This window comes from Coenobita brevimanus, chromosome 78 (genome assembly GCF_032717465.1).
Source record: "Coenobita brevimanus isolate Jiangsu-jjx chromosome 78, ASM3271746v2, whole genome shotgun sequence".
Taxonomy (NCBI): Eukaryota; Metazoa; Arthropoda; class Malacostraca; order Decapoda; family Coenobitidae; genus Coenobita; species Coenobita brevimanus.
This window is the reverse complement of record NC_137031.1, coordinates 15678664-15697381: the sequence shown is the minus strand read 5'-3', so window position 1 is coordinate 15697381 and position 18718 is coordinate 15678664. Positions and strand designations below refer to the sequence as shown.

Sequence of the window (18718 nt, the reverse complement as noted above, 5' to 3'; positions counted from 1 at the left end):
GCTCATGTTCTAACTCGAGTTCGCGTTGTTTTTGCTCGTGTTCGCGCTATTCTCGCTCGTGTTCGCGCTGTTCTCACTCGTGTTCGCGCTGTTCTTGCTCTTTTTCACGTTCCTTATGCTGAATTCGATGCTCCTCACGAGCATCACTCTTGCGTTGCTGCTCGTAATTAAACCGAGAGAGGACAAAGTCCTTTATTTCTGTTGGGTCTGTAAGCCCCATATCTTTGGCTTCCTGTACATAGACGCTGGTAGACATGATGCTAACTCAATCTAAGTAAACTAGCGACTCAGTACTGACTGCAATTTGCAAAGAAAGATGCCAATAATCAAGAATAAAGAATATAGGCACAGGTTAGTGGTGACCAGTTTTATCTAATTAAACTGGTAAAGAAAGAAAATTAAACAAACAACTGACTGTGAAAACTATTACGTAAATTAATAGAACTGAATCAATAATCACCAGTAAGATAGTGCCTATGGACTTTATTGATAAATACCTAAGTATGAATGAGTGAGTATTTCTCGTGAATAGCTTTAGAGCTAGGAGTTAATATCCTGGAATGAGGTTGCCAGTGTCACAGGGTTTTTAAAGAGTATACAATATTAAAGAATATTATTCAGTAATACTTGAGAACAGGGACAAAGAATTTACTTGTGAAAATCAAGCAATGATTACTTTATATCGGCTTACTTCGCCAATTCTCTAAGGACGAGAATTTATAAACTTTCTCAGCAGTACACAGCAGAGACTATTTATTCACACATGCTGCTTATTAGTACTGTTGGCCTCTGGAGAAAGTGACTTCACCCCTAACAATTAATAACTAATGCTATTAATGATAACAGGTTCTTGCTGATGCATTAACTCTTGGATGGCACAACGGATTTAAGTTAATACAAAAGGACTGGCCTAAGTACCAGTTATGAATAGCAAAGCGTTTATGCAAACTAGGAGCTATAAGTGTAATAAGCTTAATGGAGAAATAAAACACGAGTTTACATTACATTAAGCTCAAAGAAAAAGAACCGTTAAATTTATTGATTACAATAAAATAAATTTACGTTACATATTTCAAAATGAATTCAAAATAAGGAGATCAAACGAAAAGAAATACTGATCAGAAAAGTGGACAAAGTGGATGACTGGGCGTCGTTGCTGAGGAAGGACGCTGCACACGCTGAGTCTCTCGCCAATCAGCTAGGTGGGAATTCAACGGCGGCGGCGGGATCTAGGCGTCGTTGCTGAGGAAGGACGCTGCACACGCTGAGTCTCTCGCCAATCAGCTAGGTGGGAATTCAATGGCGGCGGCGGGAACTAGGCGTTGTTGCTGAGAAAGGACGCTGCCACACACACTACCTGCTTCCACGGCGCTCAAATCTCGACTGAGTTCAAATCGTGAGAAAGAGGCGAGTGTCGAGCCGCACTTGCTAATGGCTAGAATGAGTGAAACGCCCATAATACGTCACTCAGCGGAGGTGCTAATGTCTCGCACAAAGACGATCACTTATGAAATAGTGAAAAATGTCCTGAAAACATTCCCGATTGGGTGAATACATGGTGGTTAAACTGAGTGATTAATATTGGGATTCCACTAGAATTCGCGGTTTCCCACCAAAGTTAATGTCACGAGTTTATTCAAATATTTAATCGTGCCAACTCGTGACACTGATAACGGGCCCCAGTGATTTACAGACAATATATCTATGATCCATAGACACAATCACTTCACTTTATAGTCAAAAACACTACAATCACAATATTTCAATAATGGCTTCTGCCGCGGGTGGGAGGGGGAAAATGGCGGGTTTAACCCTTAACCCTTATCTGCCGGTTGACATGTATGCAAGACAGGATTCAGAGCGCACAGGGCTGCCGGTTGCCTTGCTATACCGCACTCACCTTCCCACCACTGTTTGAGTGCGGGACTATTGTCTGTGATACCTACAGGGTAGGTAGGACCCACAGGTACCCCGCGGTTGTGCTGTTCAATCTGTACTTGACAGTGGTAACGAGAGGAACCATGTCATCTTCCTCGATGTGGTCCGATTCCATTCCACTGCATGAAGGGCCGATCGCCTAATCGACACCCGCTAAAGTCATGCCCTTTGTGCCAGGGAAAGGGCTTAGTGATAGTGCCATAGGACGTGCCCTAGACGAAACTGTGTCATCTCGAACACTGAGTGAGAGTATGTCGTCAGAGGGCAAACAAAGCTACCATGTGGAAAGCGAGCTGTCTCGCCCTCCATCCCCTACTCGCTCTCCGAAGCCAGAGAGGGCACTCCGACTTCTACAGGAGGAAGGGAGAGCCTACGACAGCGATGATTTTGCTGATGAGGAGGCGGTAGATGATCCAGGATATCGGGAAAGTGGCCGTGGACCTGGCGGACATCTGTGGAAAAAATGCCACAGAGCCATTTCCCCTACACTCTCACCACCTGCTCGCCGACATATCTTCCTCCACCGCTCCCCCACACCTCAGCCTACCACTTCAAGGGCAGAATCACCTCAACCAGGCCCTTCAGGAGTTGTATTGCCTAGATGGGAGCCATGTGGTGATACGCAGTGCCGAGCGTCTTCAAAGGAAAGTTCCGCAGCAGGTGAGTCATCACCCGCTTACTCCCCCACCTCTCCCTCTCCCTCTCCCTCCCCCTCTCCTCCCCTCCCCCCTGCCCGTGGCCTTGCACGTGGTTGTGCACGAGCGCTTGGAAAACGCAGTGCAACTGCCAGACGGCCTGCTCTACCACGTATGGGTAGAGTAGATACATTTTTGTGTGGGAGGATGGTGCCGGCTTTGAGCCGTCTGTGCCGGCATTTGATGAGGAGGGTGCAGGTGTGCAGGAGGATGCACTTCCCCCCAGGCATTGGACTATTAGTAGTCTATTCAAGGCAATTTTCACGACTGCAATTATGCAGTACTTGGTTGATGAAATTACTTTTCACCAGGCCATGTGCATGTGTTGGCTGGACGTACCTGCTAGCGAGAGCACGCACACTTGTGAATGGATACCTCTAGAGGTGGGAGAGATGTTTGTGTGCCTCGCCCTGACCATGCTGATGGCAAAAGTAAAAAAACATGTGTTTCACGACTATTCGTCAGTGGATGAACTCGGCACACCTGTCTTCGGAAAATGCATGGCCCGTGATAGGTACAGCTCCGGACAGATGAAACGGTTACACCCCATCCACCAGCGACTTGGTTTGGGTCTCAGTGGTTCTGGTAACAGTTGCAGGTGGAGGGAGGGGGGAGGTGGGAGGGTGAGGAGGGGAGAAATGTGGGCGGAGTTATATAGGGGGTAGTGTGGGAGGGTGAAGAAGCAGCAGAGTCTGGCTGGTGGGAGGGGGAGACGAATGGTTGGGTAGCGGAGACGAGAGTCTGCTGGAGGGTAAGACAGGTGAGTTTGATTAGATGAAAAGAAATTACAAAAAATGAATTATTATAATATCTGCTGCATATATTGCATTTTATCTACTAAATAAAACCACTGTCTATTATTCACCACCGTATTTATCCTTTGGATATTAGGCAATAAATAAAGATATTGGACGGTCTTTCGGACCCGAACCAATTTTTTCATAACTTTTTTCTTCAGCTATTTCCGTATTCCTATTATCCCTCGTGCTTGAAGTCCCCCTTTTTATCACTTTCTCCTACGCCCTACATTTTTTTTAGGCATAAGGCAGTTTAACTTTCTCTTTAAATAACCATATTTGTCAACAAATATTCCTTTCATTAATCTATTTAATTACCTGTTTTCTTTCAATATGCATTTGTCTAATAATGGGTGTTACACCTTAATTGGCGCCGCTATTTGACGTTTTGAATAAATTTGGTCTAAATTTACGCATATATTGCAGTCTCTCCCAAGTAGGCTGGCAACCTCACACATCCTCCCCCCTTCTTTCTCCTTCTCTCGCTACCCGTTCCCTCCTTTCCTTTTGTAGTACTGTTTATCTATTTTCTTTCTCATATTTTTAACCTCATTCCTTCTTACAAACTTTTAGTGCCATAGGAATTTCTCCCTTATCACCTACAGTCCTACTACATGAAAGTGGAAAAAACTGCCATCGGGAAAAGAATAACTGGAAATTTATGGCGAAGGTTACGATATTAGTTATTTAGAATGAAAGTGTTGGCAGATACGCATTCTTGACGTGATTATCACAGCCACAGCATTTCGCCTTCATAAAACAGAAGAACTATAGGTTTCATGCATTACCTCCTTACGTCCAGCATTACTGTGCAGAACGCCATGTATAACACATTAAGGACCACAAGGACAGTACTGGTAGTCATCGTGATTCTCATGAATCTCTCCATAGGCTATTGAAAACAGTGCTTTATGCTCAACTTCAGAATTGTTCTCATCATGGCAATGATATGCAAAGATAATAAAAACAATATATACAACCAAATTATCATTTATTATACAACAAAGCTCAAACTGCCTCCGTGCTGCAGTCTCAAGGGTGTAACCAGCTCACACAATCACATGTAACCTGAAGAAATTAAATACATGATACTATATATATATATATATATATATATATATATATATATATATATATATATATATATATATATTTTAAACCATGAACAACACTGTTTGATCTAAAATTTATTGTGTTGGGTAAAGCAGAGGACACTAACTAGCATGGCAACCTAGCACACGGAAACCACCATGTTGCACTACACGCCACAGAAACCGATGCACAGACCATGATATCAGCGAAAAGACTATGGGAAGAGTATTGCACAAAGCAGGGTTGCATCACAGGACCCTAGCAAACGTTATGTTGACAAGCCAGAAGATTTTTGGAAGTGTGTCACTGAAGGCGCAACTGCTGGAGAAGGAATAATACTCGGTGAGTATTATTTCTGAGGTTTTCGCTTGTATAAACTAAACTATTCAGTCATACATGACCATAAAAATATATTAATAACTGCTGCAGGGGGACAACCAGTTTCGTTACAACGTCAGTCCATGCAGAGGAAATTACTTTGGGCATATAGGGTTACTCGATGTTAAATTTCAAAAGTGTAGAGCCTGTATGAATATATATATATATATATATATATATATATATATATATATATATATATATATATATATATATATATATATATATATATATATATATATATATATATATATATATATATGATAGGGTATTTAATTTTTTTCAGGTAGCACGGAGGCAGTTTGAGCTTTGTTGTATAATAAATGATAATTTGGTTGTATATATTGTTTTTATTATCTTTGCCTATCATTGCCATGATGAGAACAATTCTGAAGTTGAGCATAAAGCACTGTTTTCAATAGCCTATGGAGAGATTCATGAGAATCACGATGACTACCAGTACTGTCCTTGTGGTCCTTAATGTGTTATACATGGCGTTCTGCACAGTAATGCTGGACGTAAGGAGGTAATGCATGAAACCTATAGTCCTTCTGTTTTATGAAGGCGAAATGCTGTGGCTGTGATAATCACGTCAAGAATGCGTATCTGCCAACACTTTCATTCTAAATAACTAATATCGTAACCTTCGCCATAAATTTCCAGTTATCCTTTTCCCGATGGCAGTTTTTTCCACTTTCATGTAGTAGGACTGTAGGTGATAAGGGAGAAATTCCTATGGCACTAAAAGTTTGTAAGAAGGAATGAGGTTAAAAATATGAGAAAGAATAGATAAACAGTACTACAAAAGGAAAGGAGGGAACGGGTAGCGAGAGAAGGAGAAAGCAGGGGGGAGGATGTGTGAGGTTGCCAGCCTACTTGAGAGAGACTGCAATATATGCGTAAATTTAGACCAAATTTATTCAAAACGTCAAATAGCGGCGCTAATTAAGGTGTAACACCCATTATTAGACAAATGCATATTGAAAGAAAACAGGTAATTAAATAGATTAATGAAAGGAATATTTGTTGACAAATATGGTTATTTAAAGAGAAAGTTAAACTGCCTTATGCCTAAAAAAATGTAGGGCGTAGGAGAAAGTGATAAAAAGGGGACTTCAAGCACGAGGGATAATAGGAATACGGAAATAGCTGAAGAAAAAAGTTATGAAAAAATTGGTTCGGGTCCGAAAGACCGTCCAATATCTTTATTTATTGCCTAATATCCAAAGGATAATAATAATGAGTAGGATACCGAAATACGGTGGTGAATAATAGACAGTGGTTTTATTTAGTAGATAAAATGCAATATATGCAGCAGATATTATAATAATTCATTTTTTGTAATTTCTTTTCATCTAATCACACTCACCTGTCTTACCCTCCAGCAGACTCTCGTCTCCGCTACCCAACCATTCGTCTCCCCCTCCCACCAGCCAGACTCTGCTGCTTCTTCACCCTCCCACACTACCCCCTATATAACTCCGCCCACATTTCTCCCCTCCTCACCCTCCCACATCCCCCCTCCCTCCACCTGCAACTGTTACCAGAACCACTGAGACCCAAACCAAGTCGCTGGTGGATGTGGTGTAGCCGTTTCATCTGTCCGGAGCTGTACCTGGCAATCCTGAGGTTCCTACATTTCAATCGAAATTATGGGCCTGCACCGAACGACAGGTTATGGAAAATAAGATCAATCCTGACAATGCTGAAAGTGTCTTTCTCCAGGGTTTTCCGTCCACTCCAGAAAGTGGTTATTGACGAGTCGCTGGTGTTATTCAGGGGCTGGCTTGCATTTATTCAGTATGTGCCATCAAAGTATCACAGATTTGGCCTGAAATTGTTTGTGCTTTGTGACTGTAAAACTGGATATGTGCTGGATGTAATAGTTTGCTCGGCGACAGATGTTGATATACCTAGCGATGATCCTGATGGATTCTCTGCATCAGTAGTGAAAGTGCTGATGGAAAGGTATTTCAACAGGCACCACATTCTGTACACCGATAATTATTACACAGCCCTGGCATTGACAAAGTATTTGCTTGACCATGGTACTGGGTCCTGTGGAACTGTTAGGGACAACAGAAAGAATTTCCCAGTATTTCCGGCAAATACTGAGAAAGGAGCCCTTCTGACAAAGAAATGTGGGAACATGTTAGCCCTTCTCTGGCATGATAAGGGACGGGTTAACATGTCTTCAGTTCATAAGGGTGTGCTGGAGGAAACTGGTAAAACAGACAACAGGTCTAGGGAACCCATGGTAAAGCCAGATGCAGTCAATTATTACAATATCAACATTCGGCTGGTTGATAAATCGGACATGCAAATTGGTGAGGTAGATTGCCTACGTAACTCCTGCAGGTGGTACAAGAAGGCGTTCTTACACCTTCTTGATATTGCCATCCTGAACAGTTTCATACTGTTCCAGGAGCTTGTAAGGAAACCTCTCTCTTTACGAGAGTTTGAGAGAGAGCTTGCACACGAACTCCTTGAGCAATATTCAACTGCTCAGGTGACAGGTGCTAGGTGGGGGACAGTGGCTCCAGCTGACAGGCTCAGCTGTGCTGGGTATTTCCGTCGGCACAAGATTATGGAGATCGGGAGAACAGCAGCAGGTCGTCTGGCACACAGGCAGTGCCACATTTGCCGCACAACCAAACGCCGTCCCCCAGCACAAAAAGAGACCTCGTACCAATGTGCAGAATGCAAGGTCCCCCTATGCCCCAAATGCTTCTCAGAGTATCACTCCAAGCATGAGTACTGAGCAGGTGTGTGGGGAAGTGTAAATAATGTATAGTAATGCACAAGTTTGTGTATTTTCATAAATGAGTGAAAAGTGTGATTAGTATGAGTGAAGTATATTAAGTGCTAAGATGTAAGTCATATATAATAAGTTCAGCAAGTGCAAATAAGTTAATTATAGTACATGCAATACAGAAATTGATACTGTGTATTGGATATTGGTTTGAAAATTATTGGAAATACCTTGCTTTTGCCTATGTGTTACCTGATAGAAAACCACCTGTGAGCGGGCCACAAAGAAAAATACCCGCTTGGCTATAACTAAATTATTCCACTCAATACTCAGGGAGATTGTGCCAAATATGAGCATCAGTGTATCTGTGATGTGATGTACAAATAATGTTAGTTGTGTGAAACATTTCTATGATTTTCACTGTAACCCTGCATAGTACAAAGCAGTATGATTTACAGTACAAATAATTACCTCATACTCTACAATAATGCATGAAAGAGCAACAACATTTACTTGTCAAAGTGTAATTACGCGTAATGGTGATGTACGATGTAGTTCTAAGTGTCACAGCAAAGGAGAAAGATGATTATTTACGGAAGAAGTGAGAGCAGAAAAACGAGGTAAAGGAGAAATATTCCTTATGGAAAAAGTGAGTACAGAAATACGACGAGATATTTCCTTTCTCACACACCTACGGGGCATAGAGGCATTATGGAACGGGCAGTAAATCCTTGGGTGAGCCACATGAACTGGGTGATGACTCATTCTCACGGTGGTGAGTAAGGAGCAGTGGAAAAAATGAGTGGAATCTTCTATGTTCCTTCGAAGGATGCACGGGCAGTGTTGCAATCACCACTCCAGGCAGTGCTGCCAACGCTAGCTGGCTGGGCCAAGGCCGCAGCCAGTGGCGCGCGCTCGGAGCAGAGCGCCAAAACATGAAAAAACACTCGTCTTCAACTCATCCTTACTCATCGACGGGACCACCTAGAGACCTCGGGATACCATCAATGGAAAGAGGAAGAATTGGTGAGTCTTATGAACTTCATTTGAATCTCTAGCTATTACAGTTTGTCAGATATGAGGGTTTGAAGTAAGGGTATTTTTTCCAAGATCTCGGAAATCACCCGTAGAGAGGCGTGTGCCACAGCCGGGGTCCCCCCGGCGGCTAAGGGTTAAGGGGATGCTGACAGCCGTGCTACTCTCCTGCCTGGCTGGTCGTGAGATACTGAGATATTTCTGCTACGCATTGTCTTATCAGAGCAGTCACAGTGTTGCCAAATGCTTGCCTTGGAAAAGAGATGCACACACTGGAACACACCAAAATTTGACACAAATTGGCCAAAAGCTTTTCTTTTGACGGCGCTTTTTCTGCTTAGGAACGCGATTCTCGTGACTGTGCTTCTTTGTAACAAACTACATGGAACGCGAATCGCGTGACTGTGCCTGAGTGGGTAAATATATAAGTAAATAAAGTTACAGACGTCCACACTTGAATATGTGCATGGTGTCTGAGAAAGCAGGCTTAGCAATATTACTATTTTAAATGAAACAAGAACAGTACCATCCCATTTGCCTGATGCCAATGGACACTATGAAATGATCTATCATATTTCAGAATGTGCTCACTGTCAGAGCAAGAGGCTAGGACCCTCCTGCCGAAGCATGGTGGGTCACATACTTGACTCAGTATTTGTGCTCAGTTTGTTGCTTATAGGGGGGGGGGAAGGGGCTTTTTCAGCAGTTTGCTGACAGATTTTGGGAAAAGCCACTTAAGAATCTAATTTTTTTCACAAGTTTTCCAAATGTATGTAAACGTCGGTTGTAACTTTAATAACTTCTGATATAATACAGTTTTGCTCCCAGTTTGCCACTTTTTATTCTTTTTTGGCAATGTGGTTGTGAATCTTGAGAAAAAAAAAACATGAAGAGCAACTATTACTTTTCCGTGAGGTTCTCAATGAAGTCATTAGTTGCACTGTGATTTTAACAAAATGAATCTGATGACAATCCTTTTCCAAACCACTTAAATAAACCTAAAGCTAGGATAGACTCTTCATAATGTAATCCATGTATTTTGAAGTGTTGGTCGTAAGGTGATTAAAAACGTCTGGAGGTAGCAAGAATAACTGAATAATACGTCATCTGACTGGAGGGTTTAGGTGCTTCTAATATAACAGTTTTGGTGCTCAATTTGGCGATTAGTGGCCTTTTCATGCAACATCGTCTAGAACAAAGAAAAAAGGTCATATAAGTAGCACCAATTACTTTTCCATAACCTTATTAATACTGTGTGTACATCCAGTGTAGCTTTAACAGTCTGACACAACGTAATCAATGGTGCTGTATGATGCTCAGTTTGGTGCATTATGTTTTTTTTTTTTTTATTTACTCATTGGTTTATTTATTTAATATTGAGGTGAATGTTAACAAATCACCTAGGTATTATCATTACTTATTCAAAAGATTTCCTTGTGTGTATGGAGGTCTGGTGTAGCTTAAATAGTCTCCCAAATTATACGGTAGTTATACTGTTATGCGTGGTAGAACATACAAACCCTACTACCTGTTTAACCCGCCCCATCCCGACGTTTTCTGGGCAGTGGTACTTCCCAGTCCCGACATTTTTGGACCTTTTTTTTTTTTGGCTCAATCATCCGCTTTTGGTGAGAAACATCGAAAATTCATAGAGAAATCGCTCACCTGAGGTTTAAAATACTCGATCTAGATACGAGTATCTCCTTACCTGACTGGGTTTTCTAACAGGCTGGCACCAAAGAAAACGAGTTCTATGGGAGGGTAACTATTTTATCCACTCATAAACAGTATTTATTTATTTACTTGGTACGAATTTATATGTAGTACAAGAGTATATTGGTTTTCAAACAGTAATATAGGCATTATAAGCATTGTTTCACTCACTAACTCATCACCATTCATGACCTTTTTTTCCCACATTACCTGATCATCATTTCTGACTGTTTCTTCCTCTAATGCTATGTAAACTTTGTCCTCCACATTGTCATCGATTGGGGAATCACTCTGGCCCTGAATGTCTTTATTGGCCAGGTCACTGGTAACCGGTGAATTGCCGAGACAATGGCGTGCAGGGGGGGGGAGTGGTTATGCGGTGTAAGGCACTGTCCCTGCTTGGCATCTTGTAAAGGAATAGAGGAAGGTGTCCCGTGTATACGTGCCAAAAATCACTCGCGAAATCACTTGCGAAAATTGAAAATTGTGCAAATTAGGGACCTTGCAACGTTGCTGCGTTAACTCACGTCTCCGGGATATGAGTGCACATCATGTGAGGACGTGAATTCACGTCTCCGGGACGTGGTGGGTTAATAGTCGTCTCCCTTGCTTTGCCTGCACAAACAGTAGCAATATATACAGAGATAAATGAAATCTAAAGGTAAGTACCAGTTTACTGGTACAGTAGGCTATACAGGTCTTCAATGATGGCATAAACGTATGACTGGAAATGTTTTCACGAGACAGGCTGCATTACCATATCGTCATTTAGCCATCACCATGATATATACACAGATGATGTTAACTTTCCAGGTTCTTCTCCCTTGCCACATAGGAAGAGGACTGGTGTGGTTTGGTTCCACAGTTTCACCTATTTTGTTTTTATTCATGTAATGTCAAACTCGCATTGCAGCTAGCATTTTTCACTCTTCGTGCAGAATCACGTTAAGGCAGTTGTTGGTGGTGCCTGTAAAGTCATCTCATTATTTTTCAATGATTTTTTATGTTAAGTCTTTCAAAACGCTTTGACATAGCCACAGTCCTGTGATAATGAAACTTCTACTACAGATGGGGGCAGTGAGGTACAGTTCGTGGCGAGGACGCACCAGGAATATGGTACGCTGCAGTGCTGGGCCAGGAATAGCATGGGCAAGATGCGGTACCCTTGCCTCTTCCATGTCGTGCCAGCAGGTATGAGATGGAGGGAAGAGGGTGAAAGAATGGGCTGTGAAACAGAGTGCATGAATGCAGAATTGATGTGGAAGAAATACTGTGATGGAACTGGTTGAATATAATTATACACAGTAGTAGAGACTTGAAAAAAAAAAAAAAATGAATGTAATGTGATAGTTATGAAGGCCTTGAGAAACAGGAGGGCAAATGTGAAGGATAAGAGTGGGAGTGCGAGTGGACGAGAAAGAAGAGAGTCAGAAAAGAAAAGATGAACGAATAGTGATGGAAGGTAACTAACCACTGTTGATGTGAGGAAAGGGAAGAGAAGGAAAAGGGATAAAGCTGGGAATGAAGACAAATTGACTGGACAGAGACTAAAGATTGGGGAAAGAAGCAGGATAGGATACATAGAGTTAATGGTGACTGGAGAAATCGAGAAGGGGAGGAGGACAAGGATATGGAAGCACACTTGGAAGAACAGGAGAGTGGAAAATGAGTGCAGACTATTCATGTCAATGGACTAGTGTCTATGATAAAGCATAGCTACGAATATGACTGGAAGTTTGAATGGAAGAAAGCAGGTAAAATATGTATCTGAAATAAAAAGGAAAATATGATAAATGAGGGGACAGCAATCAGAGGGTTAAAGTTAATAGCAGGATGAAGAGGAGAAAAGGAGTAAGGTGAATCGACTGGTTGACGGTCATGTACAAGTTACATAAAGAAATAAAATGATCACTCGTAATCATCGGAATATCATTAATTTTTATCTCCGATTTAATATTAATGAAAAAGAAAATAGTCAAAGTTAGAGGTTATCATCCCTCTCGCGAAACATGCATCTCACTGTGACGTCACAACCCATACTGGGGCCACAGCAGACCGCCACTCACAACAATGTCTGGGAATCATACTCCAGTAAAGAGTAGATTTCTGTGATATTCAGCTGATATTATCATGATAGGAATGTAAGACTTAGTGTGATAGCTCTATTAAAGTAATGTATACTACTTTTGTGCTTTATTGAAGTTTTGTTGGTTTTAGAGACCAGTAGTGACGGCGAACCTTCCGACAACCAGGGGACTGTAGCACCAAGATTAGAGTTGATAAAGTCGTAATGAAGTGATTTATGAACTGAACCAGTATAAATATTGCTAGGTCCTGACTCCACGGGCATACAGCCCTGAAATTGGGCGGTAATACATAGGGAAGATGTCACAAAGACAGAAATATTTCAATGTTTTTTCCTTCTAGATAGGCCTGACCGTAGACAGCTAGACCTCTGTGGAATATTTGGTTGTCTGATTTCTTGGTCTTATGTACTGGTGATGTTTGAACATCTCTTAAGTAACCCAGGTCTGACCTGGAGAATAAAATATTCACATCCCTACTAATGATTTAAGCCAGAGTTAGGGTTGGTTTTGCTTGACGAGTGACTGTTAGGTTAGGTTAAGATGTAACAGTCAGGCTATTATAATTTATATCGCCACATAGGTTCATATACACCTAATTATCTGAAATCCTGCCAATAATTTGTGCTTAATTTGACTATTAAAAAAAATTCAGGATTGAAAACAAAATTTTGCTTAAGTTAGCAGAAGTGTTTCACCTCAAGCTTGACAACTTGCCTTGACAGACTTCTGTTTTGTGTAAATATTGGTTGATAATGTAAATACATTTATTTGTGCTTTTAATCAATATTTAAGCAAAATGCAAGTCTGTCAGTGCATTAAGATGGTCTGAATGGGAAATATCCACCAACTTTAGCACGTTTTAGCTCTGAAACCTGATTATTATAATATAGTCATGTTAAAAAAAAAAAAAAATCTCGAATTTCTGTTAATTTGGTATACATGAACCTATATGGTGATAAAAATTATATTTTCCAGTTAAAAGTTCCGATTCAGTAAGTGACCACCGATTCGGTATTTCTTCGCACCGCTTCGCAGCAGTAGAGTTCAGAGTTGCCACTTGCCAGTTGTGATGGCTTACTCCCAACGCTTTGCTCGCCACCGCAGTTGCATGTTTTTCATCTCTTGAAACAGTGATGCATCTTTTTTCTGGTGTGATTCTACTTGTGTTCTTGCACAGTGGCACAAAGCACCAATGGTGGCTATTTGCTGACCTGGTCATGACGAAGCAAAGCTTGGCTAATCAGCAGAACCACAATGACACAACTTAGCTGGCGATCACAGTTGTGTTTTGTCACCGGGCTTGGTGGCCTATGACGTCACAGCGACTCGAGGCTCTCGCTGCCATCAACTTCTTTTTGTGCAACTTTGAAGACTTATATTTCCAAATGTTTACTTTGGTTTGTCAAATTAACTCTATCATAGGATAATTCAGCTCATTTATCACCCAAATAAATTGTTTACTTAAAAAATAAAAAATCGACCATCAATCAGTCCATTAAGAAAACTCTGATAGGAACAGAAAGGACACAGTGTACTGAGAACAAAAATCACACAAGGAATCTATTCACAAAGCACAGAACCAAAAATACTCTGCATCTCAGTAATGAAAACGGGACGAGAAGAGACACTTAAGATTGAGGTATATGGCATTAAAATGGGTTAAAGATTTGTAAAATTGTATATGAGAAACAAGAGATAAAACTAACGTTAGTTGGATTACCAGAAGAAAGAAGGAATCTGTAAAAACGTAAAACTGAGATGATACTGAAGGCAGGTAAGCACAAGAATAGAAAGAAAAGTATCAGTAACTTTGATTTTAGAACATATGGAAACTGGGAAAAATTGCTGATATACTGTATATTAAAAACACAGTATTGAAACAAAGAAACAAATGGATGTGGACCTTATCATTCCTGTATTTCCGAGGAGCCCCATGGCACTTGTTATACTTTCTTTATTCACATATCTATTGAAAGACTGATCCCTCCTTCCACCCATTCTTCAGTACCGTTTAACATGTAAGTCATTCTTTTGATGTCTAGTTCACCTCAGGTCTTTGACATGGCGCTCTGTGTACTGAAAAATACATAAGACTCTCCTTTTCCCAGAATAATCAATATTTCCATCTTTTTTCTTGTTGCATGCATCCTTCCTGAATACAATAGTATTCACGTTTACTCTGGATGGTTTCCTCCCAATTACTCCTTCACACATATAAAGTTGCACTACTATTAATGCTGTTATTATTATTATAATTTTTTTTCTTTAACAAATCGATGCTTTCCTCAGTTATTCGCAAACAGAAGCATTACTTTTTTTTTTTTTAATTATTCTCCTTCCTTTCAAAGTAACTGTAACTACCTTCCCATTAATTTTTTCTGTTTTTGTTCCTTCACCTGGCCATGTCATGAATAGGTTAGATAGTCTAGGAACGATTAAACATCAGTAGTATCCAATCTTCATCATCTGCAAACATTCTCTTGCCTGTTAATTCACCTTACACTAACCGTCCACAATACTCAGGAGAGGATCTGACATATTTGTGCTCCATCACAAGATACTCCTCATAATGGCAAAGAAAACGCCACGGGGCTCATTTAAATTTCATTTAAAGTGTGTGTGTGTGTGTGTGTGTGTGTGTGTGTGTGTTGGGGGGAAGGGTAGCATTTACAAGGACTCACATTTTCGCAAAGCTAGCTTAATCATCACTACCTTCATGCCCTCAGGTCGGCCTGATCCTCCTGTAGAGTGTCGGGTGGTGAACAAAACGTACAACTCTCTGGCCGTGGACTGCATCCCGGGTTTCGATGGGGGATTGGCGCAGGTCTTCATAGTCAGGGTGAGCATCTGCTGGTGGTACAGTGTAACATAGCCAGGGTGATCTTCTGGTGGTGACACAGTGTGATTTAGTCTCGGCGACCCTCTGTTAGTGGTACAGTCTACATTGCCAGGGTGAGTGTCTGGTGGTGGCACAGTGTTAACATAGCCAGGTTGAATATCTGGTTATCTGGTGTTGCCACAGTGTAGCATAGTCAGGGTGAGCATCTGGTGGTGGCACACTGTAACACAGTTAGAACAATCATCTCTGGTGGCACAGTGTAACATGTCCACGGTGAGCATCTGGTTGTGGCACGATATAACATAGCCAAAGTGAGCATCGGTTGGAGGCAGAGAGTAATATAGCAAGGGTGAACATCTTTTGGATTCACAGTGTAACACAGCCGGCATATGATTCCGGTCGTGGTAACATAACCAGTGTGAGCGTCTGGTGGTAGCCCAGTGTAAGATTGCCTGGGTATCTGGCAGTGGCACAATGTAAGAGAGTTAGGGCGAGCATCTCTGGAGGCACAATGTAACATATCGAGGGTTAGCGTCTCTGGTGGAAAAGCGTAACATATCGAGGGTTGGCATCTGGTTTGGCACAGTGTAACATAGCCAGGGTGAGTATCTAGTGGTGGCACAGTGTAATATAGCCAGGGTATGCATGTGATGGGGGCACAATGTAACCCAGAGTGTTCCAAACATCACTGTCTGTATGGATGAAAAAGTTCTGTTGTCTACTTACAGCAACTGCTCCGAAAGTGCCGAATTGTCAAGAATTTTCTGTTTCTGTAATACAGACGTCTACAACAAACATCTGAATTCATCGTTATCATCATCATCATCATCATCATCGTCATCATCCCGACTACTTTCGCACCTAAACAAACGAATGAGGTAAGGTCCTGTGAGCAAATAAAATATAATAAAGCAGTATAGTGGGAAAATTCTCAACAGCATGCCCAGTGAAATGGGCTAAAGACTCATTCAATCACCATTCAAGCCTCTGGAATTTCGGTTTCACCTCATAGGCAAAACTCCACACACAGATTCGTAATTACCTACGAAACTGAGTCCAGCCAAAGACTGTCAAGTAGAAAACGATGCCAGACCCTCGTCATGCACACATCTGTGCAAAATTCAGCCAACCATCTTGTTTTTTATCAACCATGCCTTCTTCTGCTTTCAGACTCACTCACATAAATTCTTCTCACCACCGTATTTGTACCCGTTCATGGATCTGGAAAAAGCATACGACAAAGTGGACAGAGAAGAACTGTGGAAAGTTTTGCGCATGTACGGTGTAGATGGTAAGCTGCTAGGTGCTGTTAAGAGATTTTATGATGGTAGTGAAGCATGTGTAAGGAATAATGGGCATCTAAGTGAATGTTCATGATCGGTGTGGTGTGCGACAAGGTTGTGTGATGACCCCATGGTTGTTCAGTATATATAAGGAAGGGGTGATGAGAGAAGTAAAAACACTAGTATTGGAGAGGGGGAAGGTGTTGGTAATGAATGGTGATGGATGGAATATCTCAAATTGTTGTATGCTGATGATGCATACTACTTGCAGATACCGGAAATGAACTTGGTAGGCTAGTGTAGAGGTTTGTTGATGTTTCTGAGCATCGTGCCTTGAGAGAAAATGTAGCAGGAGTGATGTGATGATTACTGAGAGAGAAGGTGACTCCCAGTGCTACATTACAGTGAATGGAGAGAGACTGGAATTGATGAGAGACTTCAAATACCTGGGTACAATGAGAGAAAAGAGAGAAAAATGTGCAAAGAATGTGGAAAGTAGAGTGGCATACGGAAGAAAAGTAGCTGGTGCAATGAAGGCCTTGATAATAAAAAGAGGCTTCAGTGCTGCAGCTGCGCGAGGCTTACATGAAGGAGTGTTAGTGCCAACTTTCACATATGGATGTGAGACTATGCTGTGGTGTGAAAATGAAAAGTCAAGAGTAAGTGCAGTGGAGATGGGACTGCTGAGGAATGTATATGGTGTACAGAGGTCGGATAGGATACGAAATAATGTGATTTGTGAGAGATGTTGAGTGAGGAAGTCGGTGGACACCAGAATCGAAGAGAGATTATACTGAGATGGTATGGTCATGTGGAGAGAATGGATAACAATAGAGTGGTGATAAAGGTATATATAAACGAATTTGAAGGACGGAGGAGGCGAGGTAGGCCAAGGGGAAGGTGGTGAGATGGTATGGTCATGTGGAGAGAATGGATAACAATAGAGTGGTGATAAAGGTATATATAAACGAATTTGAAGGACGGAGGAGGCGAGGTAGGCCAAGGGGATAAGTGTGTGAGGAAGAGAGGTTTGGATGTCAGTGAGGCTAGGGAACTGACAAGAGATCGAGCTGGCTGTATGAATGTTCTGAGGAGAAGTGCATGATCAAGGCTTTAGCACCCCTTTTTAACGTGGCAGTGTCTGGATTGACTCTATCGGATACGTTTATGAAAAGCTAAAGAACGTGGTGAATGTTTTTTGGCGTATCAGATAGAGCCAGGATTCCGAGGTCTTAAATGATAAGTGAATGGAAGCGTGGCCCATTGGATTGGGCAAATTTGGGCTGTCTGGACATTGCTACTCCTCACCCTGCCTTAGGGTGGGAAAGGAGGTCTAGATAATGATGATGATGATGATGATTTATACCCGTCCTCTCCATATGAACATACGTTCTAAGCACACACACTTCATCTCTGTTGACCACTTCCTTCCTTATTCCATATATTTCTGGAACCAAATTATTGCTTATCCTATCCGCTCTGCACACAACACACAAAATTCTCAGTAACCCCTTCCCGACTGCTCTAACTCATTTCTTTTCATTTTCAGAAGACACAGCCATAATTTAACATGGGTACAAAAGCTCCTTCTGGTAATCTTGCAGGTGCCACACTCAGACCTCTCTTCGTGGGAAGTCCTTCTTAGCACCAACAAATTCATTTGCTATGCCACTCTACTTTCCATATCCTTTTACATGCACTCAGATCTCTGTTCCTTGACAAGGCCTTCATGACACTAGTAACTTTCTTTACTTGTTCCATTATTTTTACCACTTCCTTTGAGCATTTACCTCCCTGCAGTCGGGTATAAATCTCACTCAGGAAATCAAGTCTCTTCCTATTAACCATAAATTATGATCATATTGAAGTTATCTTTGTCAACAAACATCGGTCTACCCTTATCTACTTTTACTTTCAAGGAACGAGGCTCGCAGATATCACACAACTTAATAAGAGTATGCGAAATTCTTGTTCATTAATGATGAGCAAATAAATAAGAACAAACTGAAGGACAGAAAGCCATATGTTCGTTTCTGAAGCTCAGTTATCTTTTAATATAACGTTTACAGGCTACATGTGTGCGTTCAGGTTCCAGGAGGATTAATTAAT

General features: G+C 41.4%; 1 protein-coding gene across 1 annotated transcript in view; it reads left to right on the top strand.

Annotated features, from left to right (window-relative positions):
* Positions 1-18718, top strand: part of LOC145408709 (adhesion molecule nephrin-like) — a 329089-nt gene that overhangs the window by 297229 nt on the left and 13142 nt on the right. The window contains exons 11-12 of the mRNA XM_080279376.1: positions 11469-11591; positions 15214-15326. Of these exons, the coding sequence (XP_080135502.1) occupies positions 11469-11591; positions 15214-15326 (236 nt within the window). The remainder of the gene's footprint in view (positions 1-11468; positions 11592-15213; positions 15327-18718) is intronic.